The 26,270-nt window shown below is 47.3% G+C and overlaps 1 protein-coding gene across 1 annotated transcript; it reads right to left on the reverse strand.

Moving 5' to 3' along the window:
* Positions 1-7,966: 7,966 nt before the first annotated feature.
* Positions 7,967-23,540, reverse strand: LOC142804194 (uncharacterized). The gene is made up of 8 exons (XM_075890874.1): positions 23,350-23,540; positions 21,035-21,215; positions 19,253-19,336; positions 15,790-16,014; positions 14,390-14,795; positions 13,152-13,410; positions 11,112-11,543; positions 7,967-8,966 (listed from the first exon to the last, which is right to left on the reverse strand). Exons 2-8 carry the CDS (start codon positions 21,173-21,175, stop codon positions 8,780-8,782), a joined length of 1,734 nt encoding a protein of 577 aa, XP_075746989.1. The 5' UTR covers positions 21,176-21,215; positions 23,350-23,540; the 3' UTR covers positions 7,967-8,779.
* Positions 23,541-26,270: the final 2,730 nt, after the last annotated feature.

Below are 26,270 nucleotides of genomic sequence, written 5' to 3' on the forward strand. Positions count from 1 at the left end.
GGTATGATACTGGTGCAAACATCATAAACATGAGATGCGTGTCATGTAACAACATGACTGCGTACATGCTTCGCTCATGATGCGCTCGCGGACGTTACGCTAGCTTCACATGTACCAAACTCGGTATCACGCGACGCGAACTGATAACATAGGTAAATGACACATCCAAACATGATAATCATGACATGCGTGTCATGTAACAACATGACCACATGCCACACTCATGATGTGCTCGTGGCCGTTTCGCTAGGTTCACATATGCCAAATTTGATTTACGTGACGCCAATGGATGACGAAGGTATGTGGCTTGTCCAAACATGATAATCATGAGATGCGTGGCATGTGAGAACATGGCTACATGCCACAGTCAAGGCGCCAATACATCTCGACATGACGTGTTGCGCGTGCTCGCCGGCGTTAATTTAGTCGCATCACGCCGGCGTTGCCACACCCGGCGCCGGTCCTGCCATTTACTCGCAGGCGCGCGCCGCGCTGCATTGCTTTGACGCATGCGCGTTTCAGCGAGTCCGGCGTACCTCCGTCACGAAAAAAGGGACATGCAGTGTTGTCTGGGTAACGCATCGGCATAGAGTAATGTTACTGTATGGCGTTGGCGCGAAATGCAGCATGTTGCATTTCGCACCGGTTGCCGTCGGGCCGCGCCGACGGACCCGGGTCGCGCTTGGCGTCAGACTATAAAGTGCTCGCGTTTTGCTAACGTAGCGTGCTGTGCCCAGCGTGCGCGCACGTCAACGCTACATCGGAGTATATGGGGCCCTTCATTATTCGCTCGCGGCCGTTTTGCTAGCTCCACATGTACCAAATTTGGTGTTACGTGGGGTCAAAGGATGACGATATATATGACTGGTACAAACATGATAATCCTGACACGCGTGTCATGTAAGAACATGAAAACATACCACGCTCATAGTGAGCTCACGGTCGTTTCGCTAGCTCCACATATACTAAATTTGGTATCACGTGACGTGAATAGATGACGAAGGTAAACGACACTTCCAAACAATATAATCATGACAAGGAAGTCATGTATGGCATCATTTACCTCCACCTCGTAACGCTGTGCTGATTCAAAGTGACGTATATCGACATTTCTCGCTCGTGCTTCGCATATCATCGGTTCCCACTGTACGTGGGATCTGCCAATTTTCTTTTAATGCTTTTCGTAGTGATGTTCAACACTTATCAGCTGTGTCAAACTATTGAAATCAGAACTGCCGCTCAATCGGTTTTGGACAAGCCTCCATAGAACAATGTAATTACGGGAGGTTGGAATCCATGTTCGTTTTGGATGTATTTCAAGGCACAATTTTCATTTTTATATAAGTAAAACTACAACCTACAACATTTATGAAAGCAAGATGGCCACCATGACAAAATACGTGTCCCTTCGGCGATTTTCCTGGACTTACGCCACCCGGGCATAAAAAACTTCCGGGACAAAACGTTGTTGCTTATAAGTGTCACTGCTATCTGGGATGAACAAAACAGGGGGAACGTTTCGAGGGGCTCGTTTCCGTGTTAGACAAAACCAAGTGATTCCAAGAGACAAGTAGGCCAGGGCAAACACAATGAACATTGTTTTTAGCTGTAGTGACGTTCACTGTAGTGACGTAAATTATGACGTAAACTCAAAATGAATTAAAGTCAACAATAAATCAGCTCTTACGTCGGAGGTATCCGAACACGCAAGTTTTGATTTCTAAGTGAAGAACACGCGTAAACACTTTATTAAGCGTGAAACCTCAAGACTTCAACCAGCAGCCAGGCAGCCAGACTGAAAGACGCGCCTTTATTACCACTCGGCCGGGAAAAGTCGACACTAGCTCCGTAACTGCGGGAGAGGTGGCGCCACCATCTTGACCAAAAGTAACGGTCTCGTAAAGCATGCTCTACCTGCGAAAAATTCTGCATTGCGGTGAAGTTAGAACGCTGTTTGGAAGGCGAATTAATAACAAAGGGCGAACAGAAGGTATGGGCATAGATAGGTGAATATGTTTGAACACGGAGTGTCACTACAGCCGAAGTTTCGACAACTGGTCTTGTTTTCCCCAAGTTCCTCCTGCCTTAAGAAAGACAATGTCACTTGGCTAAATATTGATGACAGCAACACATGTTCAAGAAAGAAACCCAAGTCATATGAGCTGGCCATTTGCGATCATGCTAACCATGAAAAGTATTTCCTTTTCCACGACAAAAAACTCGCTTAGGGTATGTCACGGGAAATGCACCACCTGAAAACGCATTAGTGTGGGAAGCACGATGGTGCTCCAAAAAGACACAACACACGTGCGCTACTGTAGCATTTGTAATTGTGGCTACAGTAACGACATAATAAAAATAGTTCATCCTTTTTGGAAAAGCGTATTTTATGCATTTAGGTGGCACACCATATTTTGCCTATGTACGTTATATGTACGTGATATCCCGCAGGAAGGAACGTTTATCAGTAATGTGCAAGCCATCGCAATGATTGCGTAACATGCGTTGAAGGAAAACAAGCTAAACTAACTCTTCGATAAAAAGTCACCGATGTTAGATTTTGCAGCGATTTCCACGTGAAGCTTATTCAAAAACACCCTAGTGATTGAATTCCGGCCCACGCTTCGGACTTGAGAGGCTGCTCTCGATGTTTCATTACGTTTGCTTCTGGAATTTTTATTCGCCCGTTCGTGCGCGCGAGAAACGCAGAGACGAAGCGTGCTGCTGGGAGTCTCGATACCAACTCGGTGGACTCGGGGCCTGGTTCCTCCCTCTTCTCTCTCTCCACGCCTTTACTCGCGGCTCAGAGGGACAGAAAAGAGTCTCGGCCTGCAACACGCCTCAGAAGTTCCTCGTTCGGTGCTCCAGATACATTAGAGCAGTGGTTACCAAATGAGGGCTGTGTGGTATAAGGCGTCGCTACCGACTACAGCGCTGTGCGGTGGCACGCGCTCGGTGGCCGCCACGGGGGAAGAAGGAGGAAGATGAAATAAACAAGATGTCTCCGTTTATGCTGTGCTATTCATTATGCACGATGTAACATATTTGCTCTTTCGGAGATATGCGACTTTGACCGTGCATGTTATAGCAAGTACATGTGCTACAATGCCGTTCTCTGTGATTTGAAGTATCTTTTACACGATGAACTTGCAAGTCATTTTGTGCAAGTTCTCTTGCTTCATTAGTCGCTTGATCATGCTGTTTGGCAATGGTAAGAGCCTTAGAAAGCGTGAGAGACTCTTCCAGCAGAAGGCGTTCACGTAAGTATCCACTTGTGGTTTTCTCTATGAGCTGGTCGCGTATCATGTCGTCCGTTAGATCACCGAAATTGCATGCTCCTACAAGACTTCTCAGCGCGGTGACGTAATCAGCCGCAGTCTCACCAAAAAATATGTTACATCGTGCATAATGAATAGCACAGCATAAACGGAGACATCTTGTTTATTTCATCTTCCTCCTTCTTCCCCCGTGGCATAAGGCGTCGCTACCGACTACAGCGCTGTGCGGTGGCACGCGCTCGGTGGCCGCCACGGGGGAAGAAGGAGGAAGATGAAATAAACAAGATGTCTCCGTTTATGCTGTGCTATTCATTATGCACGATGTAACATATTTTGGCGACGAGGATTCACCAGCCCATGTGCTACCGGCCTGAACCTCATCTGTGCCCTCGTTTATTGCCTACCATCTTCTACGATGAGTATTTCGGGGCTACAGCCGCCACCTCCGTTCCTGTCGTCACCTGGACACCCGGACATTCCATGGGAGCAATGGATCCAGGCTTTCAAGAATTACATGGTTGCTTCGGGCGCCTTCGACCTACCTGCCATTCGTCGGAAGGCGATCCTGCTCAACTGCTTGGGCTTGGAAGGACAACGTATCTTCCAGACTCTGACGACTACTGACGACCCGTGCCTCGTGCCTGCGAGCGCTGCGGCAGGTACACTGACGTCCCCTAGTCCTGATGTGTTCGACCGCGCCATCGCGACGCTGGAAAGGTACGTGCGGACTTGTCACAAGACTGGCAAATCACGCATGTGCGCACCAGTTCTTCAATGTGACTATCCATGCATGGCCACCAATAGGACTCTCTCAGGCGAGCTTTGGTACGACTAATGCCTGGATGTGACTCGTGGGCCAGATCCATAAGGCGGCGTGTCAACGTCTTGGCCTGACAAGAAATCACTGTCAAAAGAATTGCTACCTTACTTTTACGTGAAGGCTGAACTCTCTGTTGTAAGTGATATCCTATGCCGGGGTGACAGGATTGTCGTGCCTGCAACGTTGACACGCCGCCTTATGGATCTGGCCCACGAGTCACATCCAGGCATTAGTCGTACCAAAGCTCGCCTGAGAGAGTCCTATTGGTGGCCATGCATGGATAGTCACATTGAAGAACTGGTGCGCACATGCGTGATTTGCCAGTCTTGTGACAAGTCCGCACGTACCTTTCCAGCGCCACTGCAACCTGTTCCTCTTCCTGACGCGGCGTGGGAAAAAATTGCCATCGACATTGTGGGACCTTTCACGCAAGCTTCGGCCGACTGCCGTTTTGCGATTACTGTTATTGACTATTATAGCAAGTGGCCTGAAGTGGCGTTCGTGCGAGATGCGACCACGTCTACAGTGAAGAAGTTTTTACTTGAACTTTTTGCGCGAGAAGGCTACCCACGTAGTATTGTATCCGATCATGGACCACAGTTCTCTTCAGCAAGCTTTGACGAGTTTCTCACGGAGCGTGGAATAACGCACTACAACTCTTCCGTGTATTACCCACAAGCTAACGGCTTGGTGGAGAGATTCAATAGGGTGCTGAAGTCGTACATTCAACTAGCCCTGCTTGAACGTCGTGACGTACGAACAGCCATGCTTGATTACCTGCAAGTATATCGCTGTACGCCTCACGCGACTACTGGTGCGACACCCGCTGTTCTTCTTCATCGACGCCAACCTCGCACCAGACTTGACATATTGGGATTGCCCGACAGATGCTTCAGCACGGACCCGTCAAGGGCGATTGAACAGCTACGAGAGCATGTCAAAAAGAAGCAAATGATCTCGAAGAGCTACACCGATGAAAAACGTGGAGCCAAGGAACCCAGTTTCGTCGTTGGTGATTACGTGCGCGTTAAGACAACTGCAGCTCACGGTAAGCTGTCTTCACAATTTTCCGCGCCCAAGAAGATCATTGGAAAACGGGGACCGGCCTCGTACCTTTTGGACGATGGGCGTGTGTGGAACGCATCTAAGTTAATCGCAGTTCACTCCGGAGCGGTCAACAAAATGAAATCGGGCACCCCTGCTGTTATGAACTGGACACCTGCATTTAATCGGTCTTCTCATGCATTACAGCCTGAAACCGCTGCCCTTATGAACTGGTCCCCTGCATCTGATCGGTCATCTAGTGCACCCCAATGGGACACATCAAGAGCGGATGGTCATGAAAGGGCAGACCCCGTATCATCTCCACCAGACGGCACGCAAGCTTTGACCAGTCCAGGATTTAATGCGCCTGCAAGGAAAAGCAAGCGTAAAAAGAAGACCCCAAAGAAATTGAAGGACTTCGTTAGGAAGTAGACAAAAACAGTTTTGTGTGTTTCTACCATTTATTTTTATTTTATTTTATTTTTTTTTTTTTGCAAGAGGGGATATGTGGTATAAGGCGTCGCTACCGACTACAGCGCTGTGCGGTGGCACGCGCTCGGTGGCCGCCACGGGGGAAGAAGGAGGAAGATGAAATAAACAAGATGTCTCCGTTTATGCTGTGCTATTCATTATGCACGATGTAACAGGCTGCGCCCCCCAAAGGATATACGAAGCCATCTCTTCCGTTCTTCTTTTTTTTGGGGGGGGTGGGGGGGGGAGCTTCTTCTGGTTTAACCTTGTCCTGTGTGTGGCATAACCAATAGAAGAAGAGACGAAAAAAAAAGGAGGGCAGTACCTTCCCGAACAGTATAATAGACGGCACTGTCTCATAGAAGTACACACAAACTGCAGTTGAGTGAGAATATTCTAGGTGGCACTGTACCACTACTTTCCACTTGGCTGCTGCGCGGGATGTGCCTGGGTGCGCGAGGAAGGAGTGCCTCCCTCAGTCACCTGGATAGTCGCCGTACGTGGTGGATCGTTGGTGGGGCATGGACGAAGCAGAGTGGCATGTGCGTTGATGACGCTTGCGCTCGGCTTCCTTGGCTCTCGTCTCGTCGGTGTTACCCGCGCGCCGTCTGCATTCTCGAACGCATGTACGGACGGACGGATGCACAGACACACGCACAGACGGACGGACGCGTGGACGAATGTACAGATTGACTCATGAACCAACACGCGGACGGACAGAAGCACGGATGGGCGTACAGACGCTTCACCCCACTCATCATTCACTTCGTGGATATGCTGTAGTTTTTTTTTTGGAGGCGGTGGAGGATACGCGGAACAGATATGTGAAAAACAGAGAAAACGTGTGCGCGAGTGCATTCGTGCGTGTGTGTACGTGTGACACAGAGAGAGAGAGACCCTATCTCATAACTGCGGCCTCTTTTAATTTAGGTGCTTTACCACAGGACATTACTGCATCGTGGTGGAGCTTTTTTATGTTAGCACTTTTTATGAGATAGCTGAAAAGCCTTAGCGTTTGCTAGTTTCCCCGACATATGCATGCGAGAACATTTTTTTCTATGTTTGAATATTTGCAACAGCAAACATAGCTAGGAACAGGTTGAATATGTCTGCATATCGCACAACTTAATGACAAGCTTTTCAGGTCTAAAGAGCACGGCTCTAAGTTGACCATTCTTTGTCAGAGAAAAAAGGTGCGTATTTCCCTCTGCGCATTATGTTAATTTTTCTTACTTCTCCTCCTCCTTTTTTTTCTGCGAGGGATCTCTCATCACTTCCACTTGCCCACAAGGGTCCCAGAACTTCCATAGCTGGACACCACTGCAACATGCGACGTAGTATAAAATTCAGAGATGACTAGAAGTCCCTGCCTGCATTCTATACGAGAATTCCTTACTTCAATTTATATCCCGCTATTGGAGAAAATACCCTATACATCTCCATACACGGAACCTTATCTATAGAACTTCCCTGACTCACAAACGATCCGCGAATTAATGTAATAGTTACATAATGGCTACAAGGTCATCTTCAGAAGCGCACGTAAACATGTTTGCTTGAGACGTGTAGAGTTATAGCAATGTTATTGAAAAAAAAAAAAGCTCGTAAAATTATTGCGAAACTGCGCTCTATCTGCATTCCGGAGTGAACAGTTGGTCACTTCTGTTCTGTCACCGGTCTGCGATTCTGAAGAAAAGAATATATACTAGCATCTCCTCTTAGAAAGTTGGGCCCGGAAATAAGTTTCTTTTTAATGTTGGAACCAGTATTCAGGGATACAGCCACAGGGATGTCTTTATCGCCATAGAGAAATTTATAATCGGGACTAATAATATCTTGCCGACTTTTGGTGGCTCTGAATATTTCATTACTGATAACTGCCAATTCAAGTTATTGTATGAGTTGACTGTAACACCTGGGATCGTTGCACTGCAGAAAAGAATGGAACAGTTTACCCAGTGCTAAGACAATTCCCTGTATTGGGAATGAGCCATTGTCAGTAGACAACAAAGCCAACAGCTATGGGGTGATGATGGGAATTGGCCGCAAGAGACAGCAATCAGTGTCAGGTGTGTGTAAAAAGTTACCTGTTTACATCGCTGTATCTCGGGCGCTGTTCTCGGCGCGTGGCATCAGCACGTGTGAAGTGGTACACACCAAGCAGAACTAATAGCAAACATATTGCCAAAATGATGACTACAGACAGGGCACATACACCATGCAGAAGCTCGTGCGGCCTGTGCCGTTTCTGCAGTCGCATCTTCGGTGAGGACTCCATTATCGAGCATTCACCAAGCAGCCCAACAGTAAGAACTGTCAATGATATGCACACGCAGACAGAGAACAGTTGCGCTACAGCGTTATCTCGCATTTTCCACTCAAGTACAAATGCATGTAATCTACAATGCAGCGATGAATTGTATCCCACGCAGCGAACAATGTAAGTGAAGCGAGTGAGTTCATATGGGCCGTGACACACTAGCTGTAAATGTGGAATCCTCTTCGAGTTGTGTTGCCGCTTCCCGGCCAGTATAAACCATGGGCTCAGCTTTGGTCACACAAGCCATTAAAACAGCCTACTCCTGTTAGCTTAGCAGCGTACGTGACTACGCACACGCATGAACACGAAAGCGTAGCGCTATAGTCACATCAGATTTGGAATCAGATGACGGAAAAAAAAACTGCGTCACACTATACTGTAAAGGTAACTGTATCACCTACTGTATAAGAATCCAGGTGGTACCGTCATCAACCCAACCACAACCACCACGGCATCGGTGAGCCCAACCCCTATAGCTATGACAGTGAATGCGCTCAGCGCGGCACATGTAGCCGGCTGGGCTCGCTTAGCCCACAACCTACCAGTTCGGTAAACCAGGCACTGGACGTTAATACATGTTCGGCAGCCGCTATCAAAGTCACGAAATGTCAGTGAAGTGTTCAGTGTTGACATGTTCACCAGAGGTGCGTAGTCTCAATACCTATAACGGAAGTATTCGGCAAAGTGTGTAGAAGCCGTTAGCGTGCCTCTTGCGCCACTGATCTAAAAAGGGCTCACTTCGTGCACAAAAGCTTCCTGCGGTATTGCAACTGCAGACCCGGGGAAACGCACACGTCCACAACGCGTGGTGTCGCAGCGCGCGCGCGCGTTTTCGTGGCCGAGGCGCTATCTGTAGACGGCGGCAGCGGGGGCTTTGTGGGGCTTCCGTATCGCCCTGTTCTTGTCCTCAGGCTGGACGCTGAGCTCGTCGAGTGCCTTCTTAAGCAGGATGCTGAACTGGTGCAGGTCTCCCTCCTCGGCCCGGTTCTCTCTCAGTTCGTCCGGGTACTCCGTGGCCCCCCTGTCCTGTGACCTGCGGTGGCCGGAGTCCAGCCACGGTGCGCAAAACTTAGTCAGCAGATACTGAAGGATGTGACGTCGCAGTTGTCGACACGGGAAGAGCATGCACAAATCGCGTTAGCGAAACCTGGCGAGAAATGAATCAGACTCCGAAGAGTGCTGCACAGTTGATGCAGGGAGTGATGTCTATTTCTTTGCTTGATGTACTCTTTAGGTGTTATCTTTCGAGCTGTTTGGTAACACGTGGTTCTGGAGGCACTCCAACCAACACATGTAAGTTGAGACGTTCGCACGCGTTGAGGCATCCAAACGAACGAGTACATTTCTTCTGGGGCTGACGTCAAATTTCACCTGTCGCTATTCTTCTCTCTCTCTCTCTCTCTCTCTCTCTCTCTCTGGTACAGTGCCATATCCTTGGGGATCTAACGAACGCCATTATCGATTCCTTGCGTGCACACTCGTATAGCTACCACAATTCACACCCTACAATCGAAATTTTAGAAAAATTAAGGTGTTTGGAATTTTTCAGCTGCAGGCTGGAAAAGCAACCCCTAAGGAAAAGGGCTCAATCTTATGTATGCGTGCACGGTTGTTTTGTTTACTCGCAACGAACTTTGAGTTTGATTTACGCATAGAAAAATAGCATACTTCTAAGTGAATTCAGCGATTCATTTAAAAAAAAAACGATATCTAAAGCTGCATATATACGCCGCATATGCTACTCGTAATCTGCCCAGCTGCTCAGCGTTGGAGATGTCGGAGGCCTGCTGAAGAGAGCGGGTATAGCGTTGTTTTGAGGCCCATCCACGGATTCGCAGCTCGCCCTCGTCGCCGCAATCACTAAATTAACGAACTTCACACGGTTAATAGAGAGTTTTAGCAGGCTACGAAAACACGTTACGGAAAAGCGGCAACACGGAACCGGCTGACGAGTGCACATGCGCGATCATTGTACGTGCATATGGAAAGGAACCGTGTCGTAGTTTCGTAACGTGTTTCTTAGCTTGCTAAAAAAAAAAAAACTACTATTCCACGACATCACGAAAAAAAAAAAGAACAGGAAAAGCGAGAAAGGCATTATTCACAGCTTGAAATGTTCACTTCTTTTAAGTATACCGTACGCTTCTTAGCCGGACAGAAGTGTTTAGAGAAAGATGGAAAACTCAATAAATGAGAAGTCATCGAAGAAGGCATGCCGGCGGAGTAAACGCTTCGACAACAGGCTTGACTTCTTGGGGAGACGTCTCTGTCAAGGGCGTTTGTCTTTACCGAGAGGCCCACACGTATTTTCGTCAAAAGTACTTGGCTTGTCACTAGCGAACCCACCATGCTCTAGTAGTTGTAAAGCTCGACTGTTGACCCAAAAATTGCGTCACTGAATTCCGACCACGGCGGCCACATTTCAATACACGCGAAATGTTGAAGCGACCCGGAAACGGCTTTGACAATCTTGTACAAAGGAATTGGGCTGGTAGCTATACCAAGTCCCAAGGATTATTTACAAGCCAATTAGAGCTCTCTGCGTAAACTGTGTAATTTTTTACAACGTTTTAAAGCTGCGAATCGCTGCAGATCCTTGCAGATCGCTGCGACTCGGTCAAACGCGTTTTGAACAGCCCATTCACGGAGCGACGTGCTCTGCCCACATGACGTCACCGTGGCTGCTGATCTGATTGGCTGTGGAGCGTGCGGCAAAGGCCCCGTGTAGGCGGAGCTTAGCCCCGAACGCTCGATTTCAGGTAGTTGAGGGTGAAAGGCCTAGCGGAGTATGAGGGTGCCTGTTTATTACTCGTAGCTCCGTTAATAAGGGGTGTTTCTATGGAATCATGGTGAAAATTATTTGTTCCAGTAATAGTCTAATCAAAAACTGAACCTGTAAAAACAACCGTTTCAGGGACCCTTTAAAAAGCCTATGGGTGCACGATAAAGAACCTTAAATAATCAGAGCTTCCAGGGTTTTGGACAATGACGTATCTCATAGGGATATCGTACCTTTGGTATGTAAAATAGAAATAATTATTGTTTGCCTTGGCACATCGCATGCCCCAGTGACATCTCTACTTCAACGACTTCTCATTTATTAGACTTCTTTTTACTTCGCTATATGTTCTTTTTTGTCATAGTTTTTTAGCTGTCTAATCCAGGCATTGTCATTCACCTGAACCTCTGCGACCTGTCCCTGCGCCTGAGGAGCTGGTCGATCTCAGCCGCCGCATCGGGAGCCACCAGTTCGTAGGTAGCCTGCTGCTGCGGCATCTCAGGCTGCAGCTGCTGGTCCTGGACCTCCTCCGGCTGCTGCACGTCCTGCTGGTCTTGCTCGGCCAAGGAGTCCAGTTCTCGAATGGTGCGCAGAACGCGCATCAAGTTGCCGGCCACTTCGCGTTTTAGGGCCGCCGTCTCGGCTGCGTACGCCGGCATTCGGCGCGAACGAGAGCGCTGCTGTTTCTGCTGTTGATGCTGCTGCGGTAGCTGTTGATGCTGCTGATGCTGCTGCTGCTGCTGCTTCTTGGCCCTGGGTTGGTGTCCCGATGAGTTACCGCCACTGGTTCCTTCACCCGCTTCTGGCCAGCTACCGGGCAGCCAAAATACGCTGGCAATGTACACAAAGAAGCAATTGGTAATGTACACAAGAAGCACAAAGAAGCAAACAATCACGCCTGTCGTGCCCTCTTTGCCGTCTTACATTTAAAACTGCCTTACAACGTTTTTCCAGGTAAATATCGAATGTCCTCGCTATCGGAGTTTTTTTTGTCTCCCCATTACAGTGCCACGAATATCTTTAGAATGCGACATGTAAGAACGGTGTTACAGAGATTTGTCCCGCGCTTTTAGCACTCTCACTCTCTGCCTTTTTGTCCGCTGAAAGCTACACACGGGGTAATAACAAGGGACAAATTAAGCTGCACCCCTTTAATAAAAAAAAAATTGATGCGCTTCACCTATACCCAGACACGAGCACCTACACACTCTCCCAGTTTCTTATCTTGAAACAAAAAAAAAAAAACACTCACTCCTGTCTGCCCAACTTCGGCGAAAATATCAGGCTTATATCGGCTCACGTTTATATAACGGCTGCCCACACGTACACGCTAGCGTTCATACGCAGTCTCAATTTTTACTGACCAGAGGGGTGCGTAAACTTATTGGGCGAACTATCACACGAAAACCTGATAAAAACATCGTGTGAGTCATTTGTATAAATAAAAAAAAAACACCGATAACCCCAATTTAAAGGTACGCAATCAAAATGCACTAAGTAGAGCACCGAATACTCTATAGCGTTAGAGAGTATTGACAGCGTGGTAAAAAAATCCAAGTAAACGCTAATGGACTCGTGAGTCGACTCATTTTGGCTCGTTCACTCCCAGGTCGAGCCGTCAGTCTGAGTCTGAATGAGAACGAGTGAATAAATTAGTTCAGCGAGTTTGAGTCCGAGTGAGTCCGATTGAGAAAACTTCGAGTTAGTCTGGGTTGCCATTACCTCAAAATATATTCATTCTGGGTGTGAGTATAGCTCCACATTTTTCGCCACCCTATGCTCATAAATAAGAAAAATGATCGACATCCGTTGGGGCATGACTGGTAAATGTCGGTGTATGCGAACATTTCACGCTGCTAATACATGCACCACCAGCACCGGCAAGCAATAGCCAATGCAGGCAAACAGTAAGCCTGCAATACCAAACACGAGCCTATGGCCACCCAACACAATGGATTACCGGCGCCAATAGTACTAATGTTGAAGTATGGTACCAATCGAGATTTTTATTGACACCCGACTGGCCGGGGAAGGACAAGAATGAAATTAACACAGCTTGGTTGAAATAGCACAGCGTGGAAGAATTAATACAGTTAGACGTTTTTTTAAAAATATATTTCTACCTTGGTGAGCACTGTGTTAACTTCGACCAATAGCACTATACGTACACGGCCCCCTCACTGCACACTTACACCTATAGCTTCTGTTGATGAATAATAAATATTTTATTTTATATTTAGTCTTGCTTACATGGTTAGATGGGAGAAAGCTTTGCAATGCAGTGGGCGTAGCCAGGCTGACGACGATAACTGGTGGAATTTTTACATCCTGCTTAGTTTGTGATACTTTCAAGCAAACTAATTTATAGGCCAAAATGACGTTTTTCGCGGCTAATTCTGAAATCTATAGAGCAGAAACAAACTCCCAGCTTATCCTCACCGGTGTTCGGGCACTTGCAATGAGTCGTTCCGCGTCAGGTGTGTTTTGTTCGGGTACGTTCCGTTGGCGAGCAGGAACCGCAGGTAGGGCGGCGGGGGCGAGAAGCGGTGGGACGGCACGCGACGGGTTCCTTTCACCTCGTGCAGCTTGATGACCACGTACGGATGGCCGTGCAGATACACCTGAGGAGCCTCTGTCGTCGTGGTCGTCGTTCTTCGGCTTGTTGTGGCCGGTGGCGGTGCTCGCTCGCAGCCAACCGCTGGGAAATACATGAGAATGCGCAGCGCACGTTTGTACATATGCTTCGGTGGATTTGCTGGTGAAAAAAAAAACTTTTTCAATTTGCTTCTCACTCTCTCCGTATAGTTAGGGCTGAAGGATGTGGGAGGGTTTTTTTTTTTTTTTTGTCAACCAGCACTACATCCATAGCTACACAAAGAAAAAAAAAAGACAGGCACAAGTGCTTGTGCTCGTGTATTTTTTTTTTTTCATTCGTGTGGCTACAATCCAATTGGCCCGGATTTCAGTACTTGTGTTGAGCTCTGTCAGGTTATGTGCACCTTCAGATCGTAGCTCGTCTCGAATGTTCCAGTAATGACATAAATTACACGTTATTACTTGTCCCGGCCGCGAGATGACATGATGCTTCGAGCATTTCACGCTTCCTTGCACTTACTGGGTGGCGCTTCTGCGTCAAAGTGGGTGATGTTTCATTTTAATGCGGAGAAAGTCGAAAGAACCGCTATAACGTTTGCCCCAACTGATTGCTCGCTATAGCTTTGTTATGCTGCTTCCATCACCAATTCTGTTGCGCTTGTGCTGAATGGGCGCGCGTCAAGAGTAAAGTGTTGAAGAAGTACATGCATATGTCGGCACGAAATGTGCGTCCTATATAGACTCACCCATGAAATATATATTGCTCTTTGACCTTGCCTGCTATATGCTTATGATGTGCCCGAGGAATTGTTTTTCTTACCTCACAATAAAGAATGCTCTTAAGCATCACTGTGTCTTCAGTCACCAAAAATTTCCCCAATTGGCCATATACGCACTCGGACTCAGACTCACTATCTTTCTCAACCGGACTCACTCGGACTTAAACTCGCCAAGATATAATACTCACCCGGACTCACTGATACTGAAACTCGCAGCTCTGTCGGAGTCTGAATAGGTCGCTCATAAGTGTGCTTATCGAGCTACGCGTGGCGGCACATGAAACTATCCGCATGTGGTCTCACCAGCCACCGTGGTTGGCGCGCACGTCGTCGTCCTCTTGGTTGTAGTCGTCGGCTTTGGCGTCGTCGTCGTCGTTGTAGTTGTCCTTCTTGTCGTCGTCGTATGCCTGGTCGTGGTGGTGGCAGCTGTGGTTCTCTTGGTGGTTACCTTGGTAGTTTCAGGTAGCTCGCAGTTGCCAGGGGCAGCCGCTGGAGCAGCCCTCCGTGGCAGTGCCGGAAACAGGTCTGTGTGAGCGGTGGTCACGTGAGTCGGGTGAGACGTCCAGTACCGGCCACCCCAGTGACGCGCTGACGGCGTCGAGTTGCCGTGGTAGCCCCGGCTGTGCAGCTCGCCACCATCGTCTGTGTGGTGTTCCTTGTGAAATGGCTCTGGGGGTGCATGGTCGCCCTTCTTGTGCATCGTCATGGCCTTCAAGGTGGAGTGAGAGAGTAACGTTAGCAGGAGACGGAGGACCACATCAGTACAAGTGGCGCGCCATTCAATCCCTGTGTAGCGCATTGCTTTTGGTCAGCGTCAAGCATGCATGCATCTGGTCAAGCATGCGTGCTATGCCTGTAGCAAGGTCCTCCCATTTTGATGAAAGATGCATCTCCATCCCAAGCGTGGGCGTCGGCAGGGGTTTACAAAGGGACACTTGTCCACGCCAATCTACGCCCCTCCCCCACGACAAAGACCTGCCAACCCTCGTGCTGCCCAGTATGCTCCTTCCGCTTATTCTTTGACAGTGCCTGTTCGCATGTTTTCAGAACAATAGCCCTACGAAGCGCCGCGGATTTGGTCAGTTAATTGGGCTTCCATGGTACTGCAAAATATGGGGCAGTGCAAAATGAAACGATAGTGCTGTAACGCTCGTCTTCGTCACTTTGAAGCCACCAATCGTGCTTCGCGTTGCGCCACTCTGTAGATTTTGATAGCATGGAATCTAGAGACAGGTGCACTCATCACATGCGCAGATGCATAAAAAATTGCACCAAGGTCGCGACAAACGGTCCACGGGATCTATCTCAACCCAATCCAGCCTATAGATTTTTTTTTTCAGAGCAACACAACACAGCCTAACGCAACATACAAACCATGTCATTATGGCGTTTTTGTTTGCAATGTTCGCTCACCTTATAGCTGTGGCGTAACTGAACAAGCAGAATTCCTGGTGCTGACTGTACCGACAGGTCGTGACGGTCGTTTAGTTATGAGTGCACAAAACTTTCGTGCGAGAATAATATATATCTGCTCCACACATTTGACAAACTCGTCTCTCTTTTGTTGTCGACATAACGTGGATCTCTTCTCCGATAAAGAGAAATCTGTAGTTGCCCAGAGGCAACTACAGATTTCTACAAAAGGTAACTTCCACGTGTTGCATTTTTTAATCGTTTCAACTACGTAGTGTATACGCATGTACCTGCGCGTTTCTGGTCGCAGCGACGGCAGGGTGGCTGGCGTTAACCAGACGGAACTTGATGATATGCATCTTGTACCGCTGCGCGGACTCGCCGCTGTCCTTGTCCGCGCCACCCGAAGCCGCCGACCCATTTGCGCCGCCAGAGTCGACGCCGACGAACTGCGCCCGGCCATTGCCGCTGCGACTGTTCAGCTTTTGCGCGCCGCCTCTGTTGAACAGGTAGTCCTGCGCAACACATATTATGTCATGTGCACTGCAGGAGATATTAAGGTATACCATTTAAAAGGTCTGTCTTTTACTTTTCGAGATTACAACAGTCGCACAGTGCCTTATAAATTCGCCTAAGCCGACTCGAAGTCAAAGGCCTCCTTTTTCTTGTCCTTTTCAATGTGCAATCAATTATATGGACTCTCTGGACGAGTTTTTGCCATCGCCGTCATGTTTAATATAAAGTAACATCGCCCCACGTGAAGTTACTTCACCCCACGCATTGTATGTTCTACCTGCGAGTAAAAAAAAAAACCTCGCGCAATGAAGACGATTGTGTCTGAAGTAGAGGAAGGGGTGTATGCAGCATTTTTTTTTCAGGAAAGGGTTGAAGGGGAGGCACCCCCTTCATCTAAAGTGGGGGCCAAACAGGCAAATGTTGTCGAGTGTCATTTTGAGGTATCTATGCCATGCCGAAAAACATTTCGGAGGGAGAAGGGGGAGGCACTGGCCCGGGCTGCCATCCTACGCCACTGAGCACAGTTAAAACGAGCCGGTCATCCTCTGTGGCCCGGCGCACGCACCTGGTAACGTCACAGTGCGTGCGAGGCCTGCCTTTGATTGCTCCTCAAGCAGGAGAAACGCCCTGTCCGTCTGTTTTTCGGGCGAAGGAGCATGAAACGAAAGGGCTGTGTTGCTCGAGCAGCAACTGGTTAACTTTGATCACGAGGGCAAGCTCGCGAGCGCTATCTAGCATGCACTGTACGCGCTGTGCTTTCTCGGCTTATTTCACGCCGAGACAACAGACTGCACGAGAACCACTTCACTCCCTGGAGCGGCCGTGTCATTTTTGTGTCTTCTTCCTCTTTTTTTTTTTTCGTCTCAGTTGGTCATACTGATTCTTCTTTACTTTTATACTTAAGCATGGACAATAGGTATCGCGTGCAGCCTTTTTAGGAAACTGACATGACACAAGCTGTGACTTTCTTTTTAACGACGCCTCTGGAGTGACACATGTTGTACCTCCCTTTTTCTCTCCATGTTTTCTCGTACGAAGTCTTGCCTAATTGTCTCTAAAGTAGGTGGACTATCCGAGCATTCTGCACGATTTCGCCAGCCTCAGAACTCTTAGCAAGCAACTGCCTGTAGTGTGTACACCTCGACAAGATATTCGGGGGAATCCGCCTGCGTGCATCTCAAACGTGTCCCGTGGTGTGCGTCATGCTGCGAAATAATGAAAGAAATGGTCGATAGGCTCCATGGTTTGGAGTGTTTATGATAACTATTTATTCTAACGCTTAAAGAAACCTCTACGAAAAAGATGTTTTAGCTTCGAACAGCTTGACGCTTAAGTAACAAGGACCAAGACAGTGTTAAATTATAGGCCGCTCACTCACACTTATGATGATATTGCCAAAGCATAAATACTGACTACATTGCGCGTTTTAACTTGCTGTCAGCGTAGACGATCCATGAGCCGCCGCATGCCGCGCCAAGTTGTTGGCGTTGTCGCTTTGCCGCTGCTTCCCCAACTCTCGCCTATATACGGGCTAGCTTGTTTTCTACGCCGACGTTGCATTTCGTGGGAGAGAGCATGTTCACGTACGTTTTCATCAATAGCAAAAAGAGAACGTGTGGCCTGGAACGCGCTTATTCTTCACCTTCATCAACACTGGTGCACATAGTGCCTTACAGATGTGTAGCAGGTACCTCGCTTATCAGCAGAAGGACGAATGGCCCCGCCGTGGTGGTCTAGTGGCTAAGGTACTCGGCTGCTGACCCGCAGGTCGCGGGATCGAATCCTGGCTACGGCGGCTGCATTTCCGATGGAGGTGGGAATGTTGTAGGCCCGTGTGCTCAGATTTGGGTGCACGTTAAAGAACCCCAGGTGGTCGAAATTTCCGGAGTCCTCCACTACGGCGTCTCTCATAATCATATGGTGATTTTGGGACGTTAAACCCCACATATCAATCAAATCAGAAGGACGAATGGCATAGAGGCACAGTGTATGCTTCCCTATTTCATGAAAGTTAAGGTGGGCGTATATCCGATAAGTACTTTGCACGTGCTGTGCTGCTACGAACAAACGATGGGCGTATAGCGGGTACCTTGCATGTGCTGTATCAAAAAACAGACTAGGCCTTAAGGTGCATCGCCTATAAAAACTATATGACCTTTGGCAATGCTGTCACAAGAAATACTTCGCGACACTAACACTCTAAAAATTAAAAGATCGAGTAAAAAGGGTGTCTTTTTGTCCCTCAACAGTAATCATCATCTGGCTTGCTAGCGCTTCCTTTCTTGAAAGCTCTGCGCTGGCCACTTTCCTATCAAGAAATCTATGACACGTTGATAACGCGAATGTCGTTCGTGACCGGAGCACGTAGCGATAGTGCAACGAAAGGAACGCGAGGTAGATGACGATTATTGTTGTGGGACAAAAATGCGGCCTTTTTACTCGAGCTTTTATTTGAGTGAAGTGCGCACAGCAAGGTCACTGAAGCTCAGCAATGATTTGGAGAATGGCGACTTTGTCAGTATTAGAGATAACGATGTGTCCGTTACGTCTTGAAAATTACCCAGACTTGTTGAGATGGGAATGTCATATCGTGAAAGTCAGACCAGGAGACGGCACGGAGCTCACGAGACGAATTAAACTTCGATGTCGTCTGTCCTGTGCTACTGACACTGTTGGCCCCGGAGGATTTCGCAAACCGGGTTCCAGCAGCGCATATATATCCTTGGGCGCGGCAACGGGAAAGTATGCGAGGCTACAGTTTAAGATATCACAACACAGTCTACGGTATTTGCACAATGATCATTCTTCTAAAAATTCATATTTAAGCAAAGTAAGCTCAAGCAATCTTTTATATGTTATTCGTTTATTTATTGTTGAATAAGAACACTTATACCCACCTTTTTATTTTCGAAATATTAAATACAAAAATTATTTTTATACAAAAGGAGAAATTATCCTTTGTTTCTAGCTTTTAAGTAATTTTATTCTACCCGATTCTCGGCCTATCCCTCAGGGTGGATGCGAGTTAGATGTTTAGGATGCACAGAACGTGGGCGGCAAGTTTGTGACCGTGTACTCGACATGTTGGGACGGAGTAGCGCTGATATACCCGGCAGAAATGTTTTTTTTTTTCGCCCCGTCGTAAGTTAAACCATGGCATTCGAGACGAGCCGGCAGGCCGGCTAATCTCGGGGGCCATGGTTTAACGTATCCCGCACTTTTCCCAACAGCCCTCACCTTGATGAAGTCGAAGAGTTCCTCCTCGTCGTTCTTGCGGTACGCGGCCGCGCTCCGATTGGACGGGCTCTTGCCGAGCACCTCCTGCGAAGTTGGCGCACATGGACCGAGTTAGGCGGCACCGAAAAGAAGCCTTTCTGTGACCCTTCTTTGAGGATCGCACGGAATAAGTAACTGCCGTAGGCGTGCTTTAGGCTAAAGCTCGTAACTACGAATAATAATAATAATAATAATAATAATAATAATAATAATAATAATAATAATAATAATAATAATAATAATAGGAGCCTTTCACTTTGGAGAAATGTTGGTAAGCGAAATTTAGCGTGTGCGTGCCCGCTTTGCTACATCTCTTTCTTTCTTTCTTTCTTTCTTTCTTTCTTTCTTTCTTTCTTTCTTTCTTTCTTTCTTTCTTTCTTTCTTATTGCTAAAATCTCCCTCCCAACGTCTTCCTTTCTCTATGCCGAGAGTCGGATCTTCAACCGTGTGATCAGTGGCTCAACACCCTTGTTGCTACAGGCTACAGCGATAGTCGTGCGCAAAAACAATGAAAATTTACAACGAATGGCAACAACGGAATGGGTTAACGTGAAATGTCGAGTGACCACGATAAAAGATCAGATTGTCGTGTGCCGCGACCGCTGCCACCAATGTCTATAGCTCATAGAAGCGTATCTTAAAACTTGACCGAATTAATGAGAAAAGGCCAACCAGATGTTTAGCTTGAAGAGTCACCGGTATCTTTGGTCACGCGCTCTGAAGAGGATCATTATTGGTTCATCATGTAATGCGTTACGCATTAATTAACGTAAATAGTGTTATTGTCGGCGACATTACGGCAATTGCAGGAGCATGAGGAGGCAGGTGGGCTGGTATAATGGGGCGTATAGTAGTATATAGCAGGTAGGAGTGACAAACTTAGTATACTCGGTGCGAAGTGCATCATTTGTAGCAACATCGGTGCTTCTTTTCCCCCGCGTATCGTACAGCATGCATACAGTGTATAATTTTGTTTCATACTAAATGGAAGTCCAAACACCCCTATCATATAAAAACAACATGAAGAAAAAGGCCGTTTGATAAAATGTGATAGCTTTGTCCAATTGGGAATGAGGCTGCGTTACGGAGTCGGGCTATTCCTGAAAATGCATTAATCTATGCTGGAATATACGAAGCTGCCTTCCACACTGATCTTGTTGCAAACTCTTCAACGATTTTATGTGTGTCGTATTGAGTAAAACGTGCAAGCGAATACAATAGCAGTCCAAGCCACACTATAGTGAACAAACGAAGGGAATTTCGACACAACCTTAATGCGGGTCAGCGAATATTCGGCTAGTCTGCATTAAGGAGAAGTCACCATAATGAAATCTCTGAGCGTTGCCACCGAGATAGTTTTAACTTTAGGTGAACGAAATGTTTGTGAGTAAGCTCCATTCTAGTTTATCTTGTTTGTTAGTGTGTTTACTATAAACAGCGAAAATTTGTTGCGAACTGTACGTTTTTTTGTGATCAGTTGTTTGTTGGAAGTCGGATAGTATATGAATACATTCGCTATGCATTGTTTGGTTAAGAGTGGACGAGTACTTAGCAGAAAGTCCACATGACTTTGACCTTTCCTTCCCACTTGGTTAACTTGTAGGAAAGCCATTAAAAAGCGTAACGGATTTTATAATCCGGTCCCGTGGCCATGGGTGTAACTCGTGCACGGAGCGTACAGACAAGTCGAACATATCGTGTCGGAAATCCCGTTGAAACAGATACATATATACGTTTAAGCACCTGGTGTTCCTCGTAGACCTGATGTTGGATGAGCAAGTAAGGTTTGCTTCCCGACTCTGCAGGTGAGGCGAGCGTGACCAGGACAGCGAGACAGATCAGGCTGGCCACTGGTCGCAGACGGGCGACGTGGCTTGACGCCATGCTTGCACGTGGTACTGCGGCTTGGCGCAGGCTCGGCAACCTGCAGGCGTGTAATCTTACGACAAGGACTGTACTTGCAACCTGCACTCATAAGTCCTTCGACGGGGGATAGTTGGTGTGGCATAATCGAAGATTTATTGGTGCGCTTGAAGGCTGCACGCATAACAGATATGCGTATACAATGACAAGAAGAAGAAAGGCACATGCACTTCTTCTACCAGTGACACAATTAATTGGATCTTGCTCGCGAAATACGCATGCATTCACATGCAGTATACAAGTGCAGGCGTATAATTGTACTGTCACCTTATGGCCCCAGCTGTCATGAGCGAGATAGACGCCGTTTATACTTATTTATCCTCCCAGATTTTTACTAACCCGAACCACACGGTAAAGGAGCTGCATTGCATGGAACCTTACTCGTAACGACAACGTGTTTTCTTTCTTTTTGGCGCAATGCTGTTTAAAATGTTTGCGTATGCGGCCTGTCAGAAAACTAAGATCATAAACCGGTATGTGGCATCGAAATTACGTAAATTCCACTACTCGAGTTCACTAAAAATCAAGTCGACGCTTATCCCAACAATTAAATGGCTGCGAAACGATGGCGGCTAGCTGGAGAACCCGAGTACGTATACAACGAGGCAATGCTAGGAAATGGGAAAGGCAGCGACGGGTCAACTCCGACGCCGTGGTCCCACGCCAACGACGACGTGCGAACAGTTGGTTTCAGCGCGAGTTTTCCGTCTCTGGAGCAAGTGAGTCATGTCTGTGACTATCTGTTGTCTGACTCGAACAGTCTTTGCTCTTGGAATAAACGCAGGAACGGCCTATGGTACCACATAGCTAAAGCCATAGTACCGACCTAAATGCAACTAAGAAGCAAATTCCGTAACTTATAGCCCACAAAAACAACCTATAGGACGGCACAATGTACTTCAGAAACGTCCGGTTTTGCTGTTTCAAGCCTTGCGCGGCTCAGTGTGAGCCACACGCCAATTTTTTTATAATTTTGACGCAATGGTATTAATGCAATTTTTCTATGTGCTCGATGGCATACACACATTTAGGGAATAATATTTATGCGAGTTCTTTCTCGGTCTAATGGGTCCCCGCAAACATAGGTCACTCTGTCTTCTACGGTTTAATAGAGCGCAGCAAACTTTAAAATTGCCACGACTGCTGAATGTCACTAAAAAAAATTGCGAGTGGTCGCGCATGATCTCAAATAGACGAATTTTCTTAAGGTTAGCTACACTGGGGGAAAGGAGAGTACGATAGGCATTCAATAAGACATCCGTCTGCAAAAATCACTAGCTAAGCGAATGCGCTTGATTAGTTATAGGCTAACAATCTCCATTCATCAATTTATATCAATACGTATTCTTATGATGGTAATGCGGCACTGATGAAGCTCATTACTTGTAAATTTTCAACCAAGGAATCTGTTTCACCTATATGTGTTATGTGCACTCAATTGTTGATTCGGGACACATACTAATAGTATATTTTTGTGCTTACTTCCCCTTCATTAGCGTAACCGGTGAATAGTTCTACCAGCTTGGATGCTTAACCAACTTTGGATAGTTCCGAAGCTGGTTCTGCAACCCCCGCCCCTCCCCAATTCTTCCGTTCTGTATGTACCCACCCACAAAGAAGCACACGAACTAACGAAATACTTTTTTGGAGCGATCAAACTTGTACCCCGTCCCCCGTCCCCCGTCCCCCCCCCCCTTTTTTCTTGATTCGCAGTGTCTATTCTTCCGGCAACCGAGATAATCGTTCAAAAACATTTCTCCCGGCGGTCGCCTCCCATTGGCTCTCATATGTCACGCGACTAACTGCCCTGGGGAGAAGAGAAAAAACTGGCTGCTGCGGGACAGACTGGGCATACGTAGCCTAGCGTGCGTTAGATTGAGTTAGGCTGCGAGACAGACTGGACAGACGTGGCCCAGCGTGCGTTGGGTTAGGTTAGGTTACGTTAGGTAACGCTGAATACGTTAAGTTCTACCGGTTGCCACGAGAATCATACAAAAAAAATTATTCCGGCAATTAGTCACGTGACTTATGAGAGCCAATGGGAGGCGACTGCCGGGAGAAATTTTTTTGATCGATTATCCCGGTTGCCGGGAGAATAGACACACCCTTCTTGATTAGCGCGCATGCATGTTTACCTCGTAAAGCGGGCCCTGCGCGGCGGTCCTCAGCGCATTGCACTCAGTGGTCTGTCGCAGTATTCGCGGCCACTGCTGAGCTGTCTGCGCATGGACGCCCTCGGCTGTACCGGCCCGCGAACCGAGAAGCCTTGTGCTTCCGCAATGCCAGAACAAAAAACAGCCTCGCCTCGGCCTCGGTCTTCTTTGTCTTCTCCTCGTACTCCTTGCTTGTGGGCATTCATTTCCCCGAATATAATGCGCGGAGGTGAGGACAAGCCCCGGTGTGTATTAATAAAAAAATAGATCTGATCTTGAAATGACGCTGGCAATCATGGGCTAAATTTAGGTTCCGAAGTCGTATTCTCTTCTGGCACCTGGGTACTGGGGAGGAACCACGTGGAGGTGTTAGCATTGATATATGACACAGGTGAAAGAAGAGAAGGAAGAGTGTTGTTGCTTCTCGCGCTCGCTCCGCTTGACGACTGGTCTGCTTTACCTTGTTCTTGTTCACCTATTGTCCATGGCGCATACCCACTATACGGGATTGGCCAAGAATTAAGTGATTTCAAAAGTTATTGGTCAGATTTAGAATAATCGAGATATAATAGAAAGATTACCGATGACCTCGGAAATTGTGGTGCTTGATCTAATGCATACGATTATTTAAATAAAGAAACGAATTTATTCTTAGAATAGAGCAATAATTTGATTTTTATATGCATATAACTTTGTAGACTCGTTAGGATAATCAAACAGATTAAATAGTCAACCTATTAGTTTTATCAATATAGTCCCGGACGGCCACGCATACTGTCGCATTAGAGAACCCGGAAATGGAAGCCCCAAAAGACAAAATGACAGACACAGATAAATCCATACCAATACCACGTAAAGGTATTTCTAAAATGGCTTTTCGTAATGTGTTAAACCGCCTGCAGGTCAAAAAGAAACAATCTATTGTTTCAAGTTCATCACAGAACGCCCACAAAGGCGAAGGTGCCTGAGCAGAGATGTGTTCATAGAAATTCAGATTTGGTATACCCGTCAACGCAGCCTTGTGATAGGTACTTCTTGTTTACGAGTGCGGCAAAAGTCTCTTCGCCAGGGATATAATAAATGGCATTATTCGGTAGAGTTTGTTAGTGCTGTACCTCTAAAGATTTTCATAAGCGTACATCTACGGAATCGAGCAGCAGTCATATAAGCGGATGATAAACAGTGTGGTAAAATAGGTCCGCTAATCGACGACTTACCTAAGGAATCGGCTATTCAATTTAGAAATAAGCCTTTATGTCCAGGCACCCAAACTAGTCAGACTTTTCTCAAATGCGCAGGCACTAGTGCATGGAACGCCTTTGTTACTTGTTTATCAGCACCAACAGAAAGCGCCGCACAGAGAGATAGAGAATCTGTTATTATGACAGCTAATGTAATTGCTGTATCTAACGTGCGTAAGGCGAGTACTATTTCCAGAATAAAAAGCGAATAAAACCAATCCAAAATTGGGCTGAAAATACCAATTCCCGGCTTTTCGTCACATTGCGATGCGTCTGTAGCAATAATAACGTTTGTGGTAATACTGCGCAGGCGATCTTGTAGTAAACCATCCAAAATAATATGGGGAAGTAATTTGACCTTATTAGGAAAAATATCGTGATGGTCTGAAAATGGTTTGAAGTGGCTTTAAGTTCCTTTTGGATCGCCTGAGGGTTCGTAAGTCTGATGAAGCCTCCATTCGTAGGTACCAGTGCCACGGTAATGCTGCCGATACCAGTGCGGAAAAAGAAGTCTAGCGGCAATTCATTACACGGCAGGGACGCTGACCAGGGGGATAGCGCCTGGCCAGGAGAAGTAGTCTACATGAGCACTAGAGATATGGTTAGACTAAGAAACAGCTAGATAAACTAGAGAATCGAACACTAACACTGCAAAGCTAAAACAACTCAATCCTCAGCCAAGAACACCCCAAAAGGTTTCACACGGGCAAGCTTGAAGGCATGGAAGGCGTCGAACACGTCGAGGCAGATGGCCCGAGAGCAGCACGATGATGAGATGAGGAAGTTGTACAAATGGTTCTGTCACCGGCACGTTTTCCCCAGTAAACGTGTCTTCGACTCACTGCTGAAGGAGCACTATCAAGTGGCGGATAGTGCTGGATCCTCTCGTAATGCTCCTCTCCTAACTTATAGAGAGATAATTACCCATTACCGGGACTCCCACCACCGTTTTCCTTCGCCCTGTAAAGCACTTAAGAAGGCGGATGAGAGAATTCTCCTCCGGCTATTTACGAATACTTTACTGTGCCCGGCAGTGCTTAAACACTTTGACTCTTCCTTTTCCGGCCTCTGCCAATACTGTGCGATGGTGGGTGACACCTACCACATGGTATGGGCATGCCAGCTCAATCCTTCTTTACCCCCGAACCCAAATTCAACAAGAGAGGACTGGGAGGCGGCCCTGCTCGATTGCCAGGACTTTGCGGCCCAACGGGCCATGGTCCAGCGTGCCAGGACAGCGGCAAAGACCAACGGGGTCCCTGACTAAGAACTCCACCTAGTACTGCAGGGAGGCTGACCCACTAGAGGCTGGTCTCCCTAGCAACCTCTGTTTTTTTTTTTCCTAAATAAATGTTTACTACTACTACTGGCTCCGCAACCGAACTCTACCTTCGCCATCAACGATGTCCACCGATGTTGCACAGCTGACCGCTTCTACATCCCCACCTTCTGTCCCGGCGTCCCGAGAGAGCGAAATACAGTCATTTTCAGCGGCACCGATGGACAGGACGTCGCGGACTGGCTCTCTTCGTTCGAGCGAGTAAGCGTCAATAATAGGTGGGACGAAAACGACAAAGTTGGCCGCGTACACTTTTACCTCAGAGAAGTAGCGGAGCTCTGGTTCAACAACCACGAAGCTGGGCTTACAGACTGGGCCATTTT

The sequence above is a fragment of the Rhipicephalus microplus genome, chromosome 1 (genome assembly GCF_043290135.1).
Source record: "Rhipicephalus microplus isolate Deutch F79 chromosome 1, USDA_Rmic, whole genome shotgun sequence".
Classification (NCBI taxonomy): domain Eukaryota; kingdom Metazoa; phylum Arthropoda; class Arachnida; order Ixodida; family Ixodidae; genus Rhipicephalus; species Rhipicephalus microplus.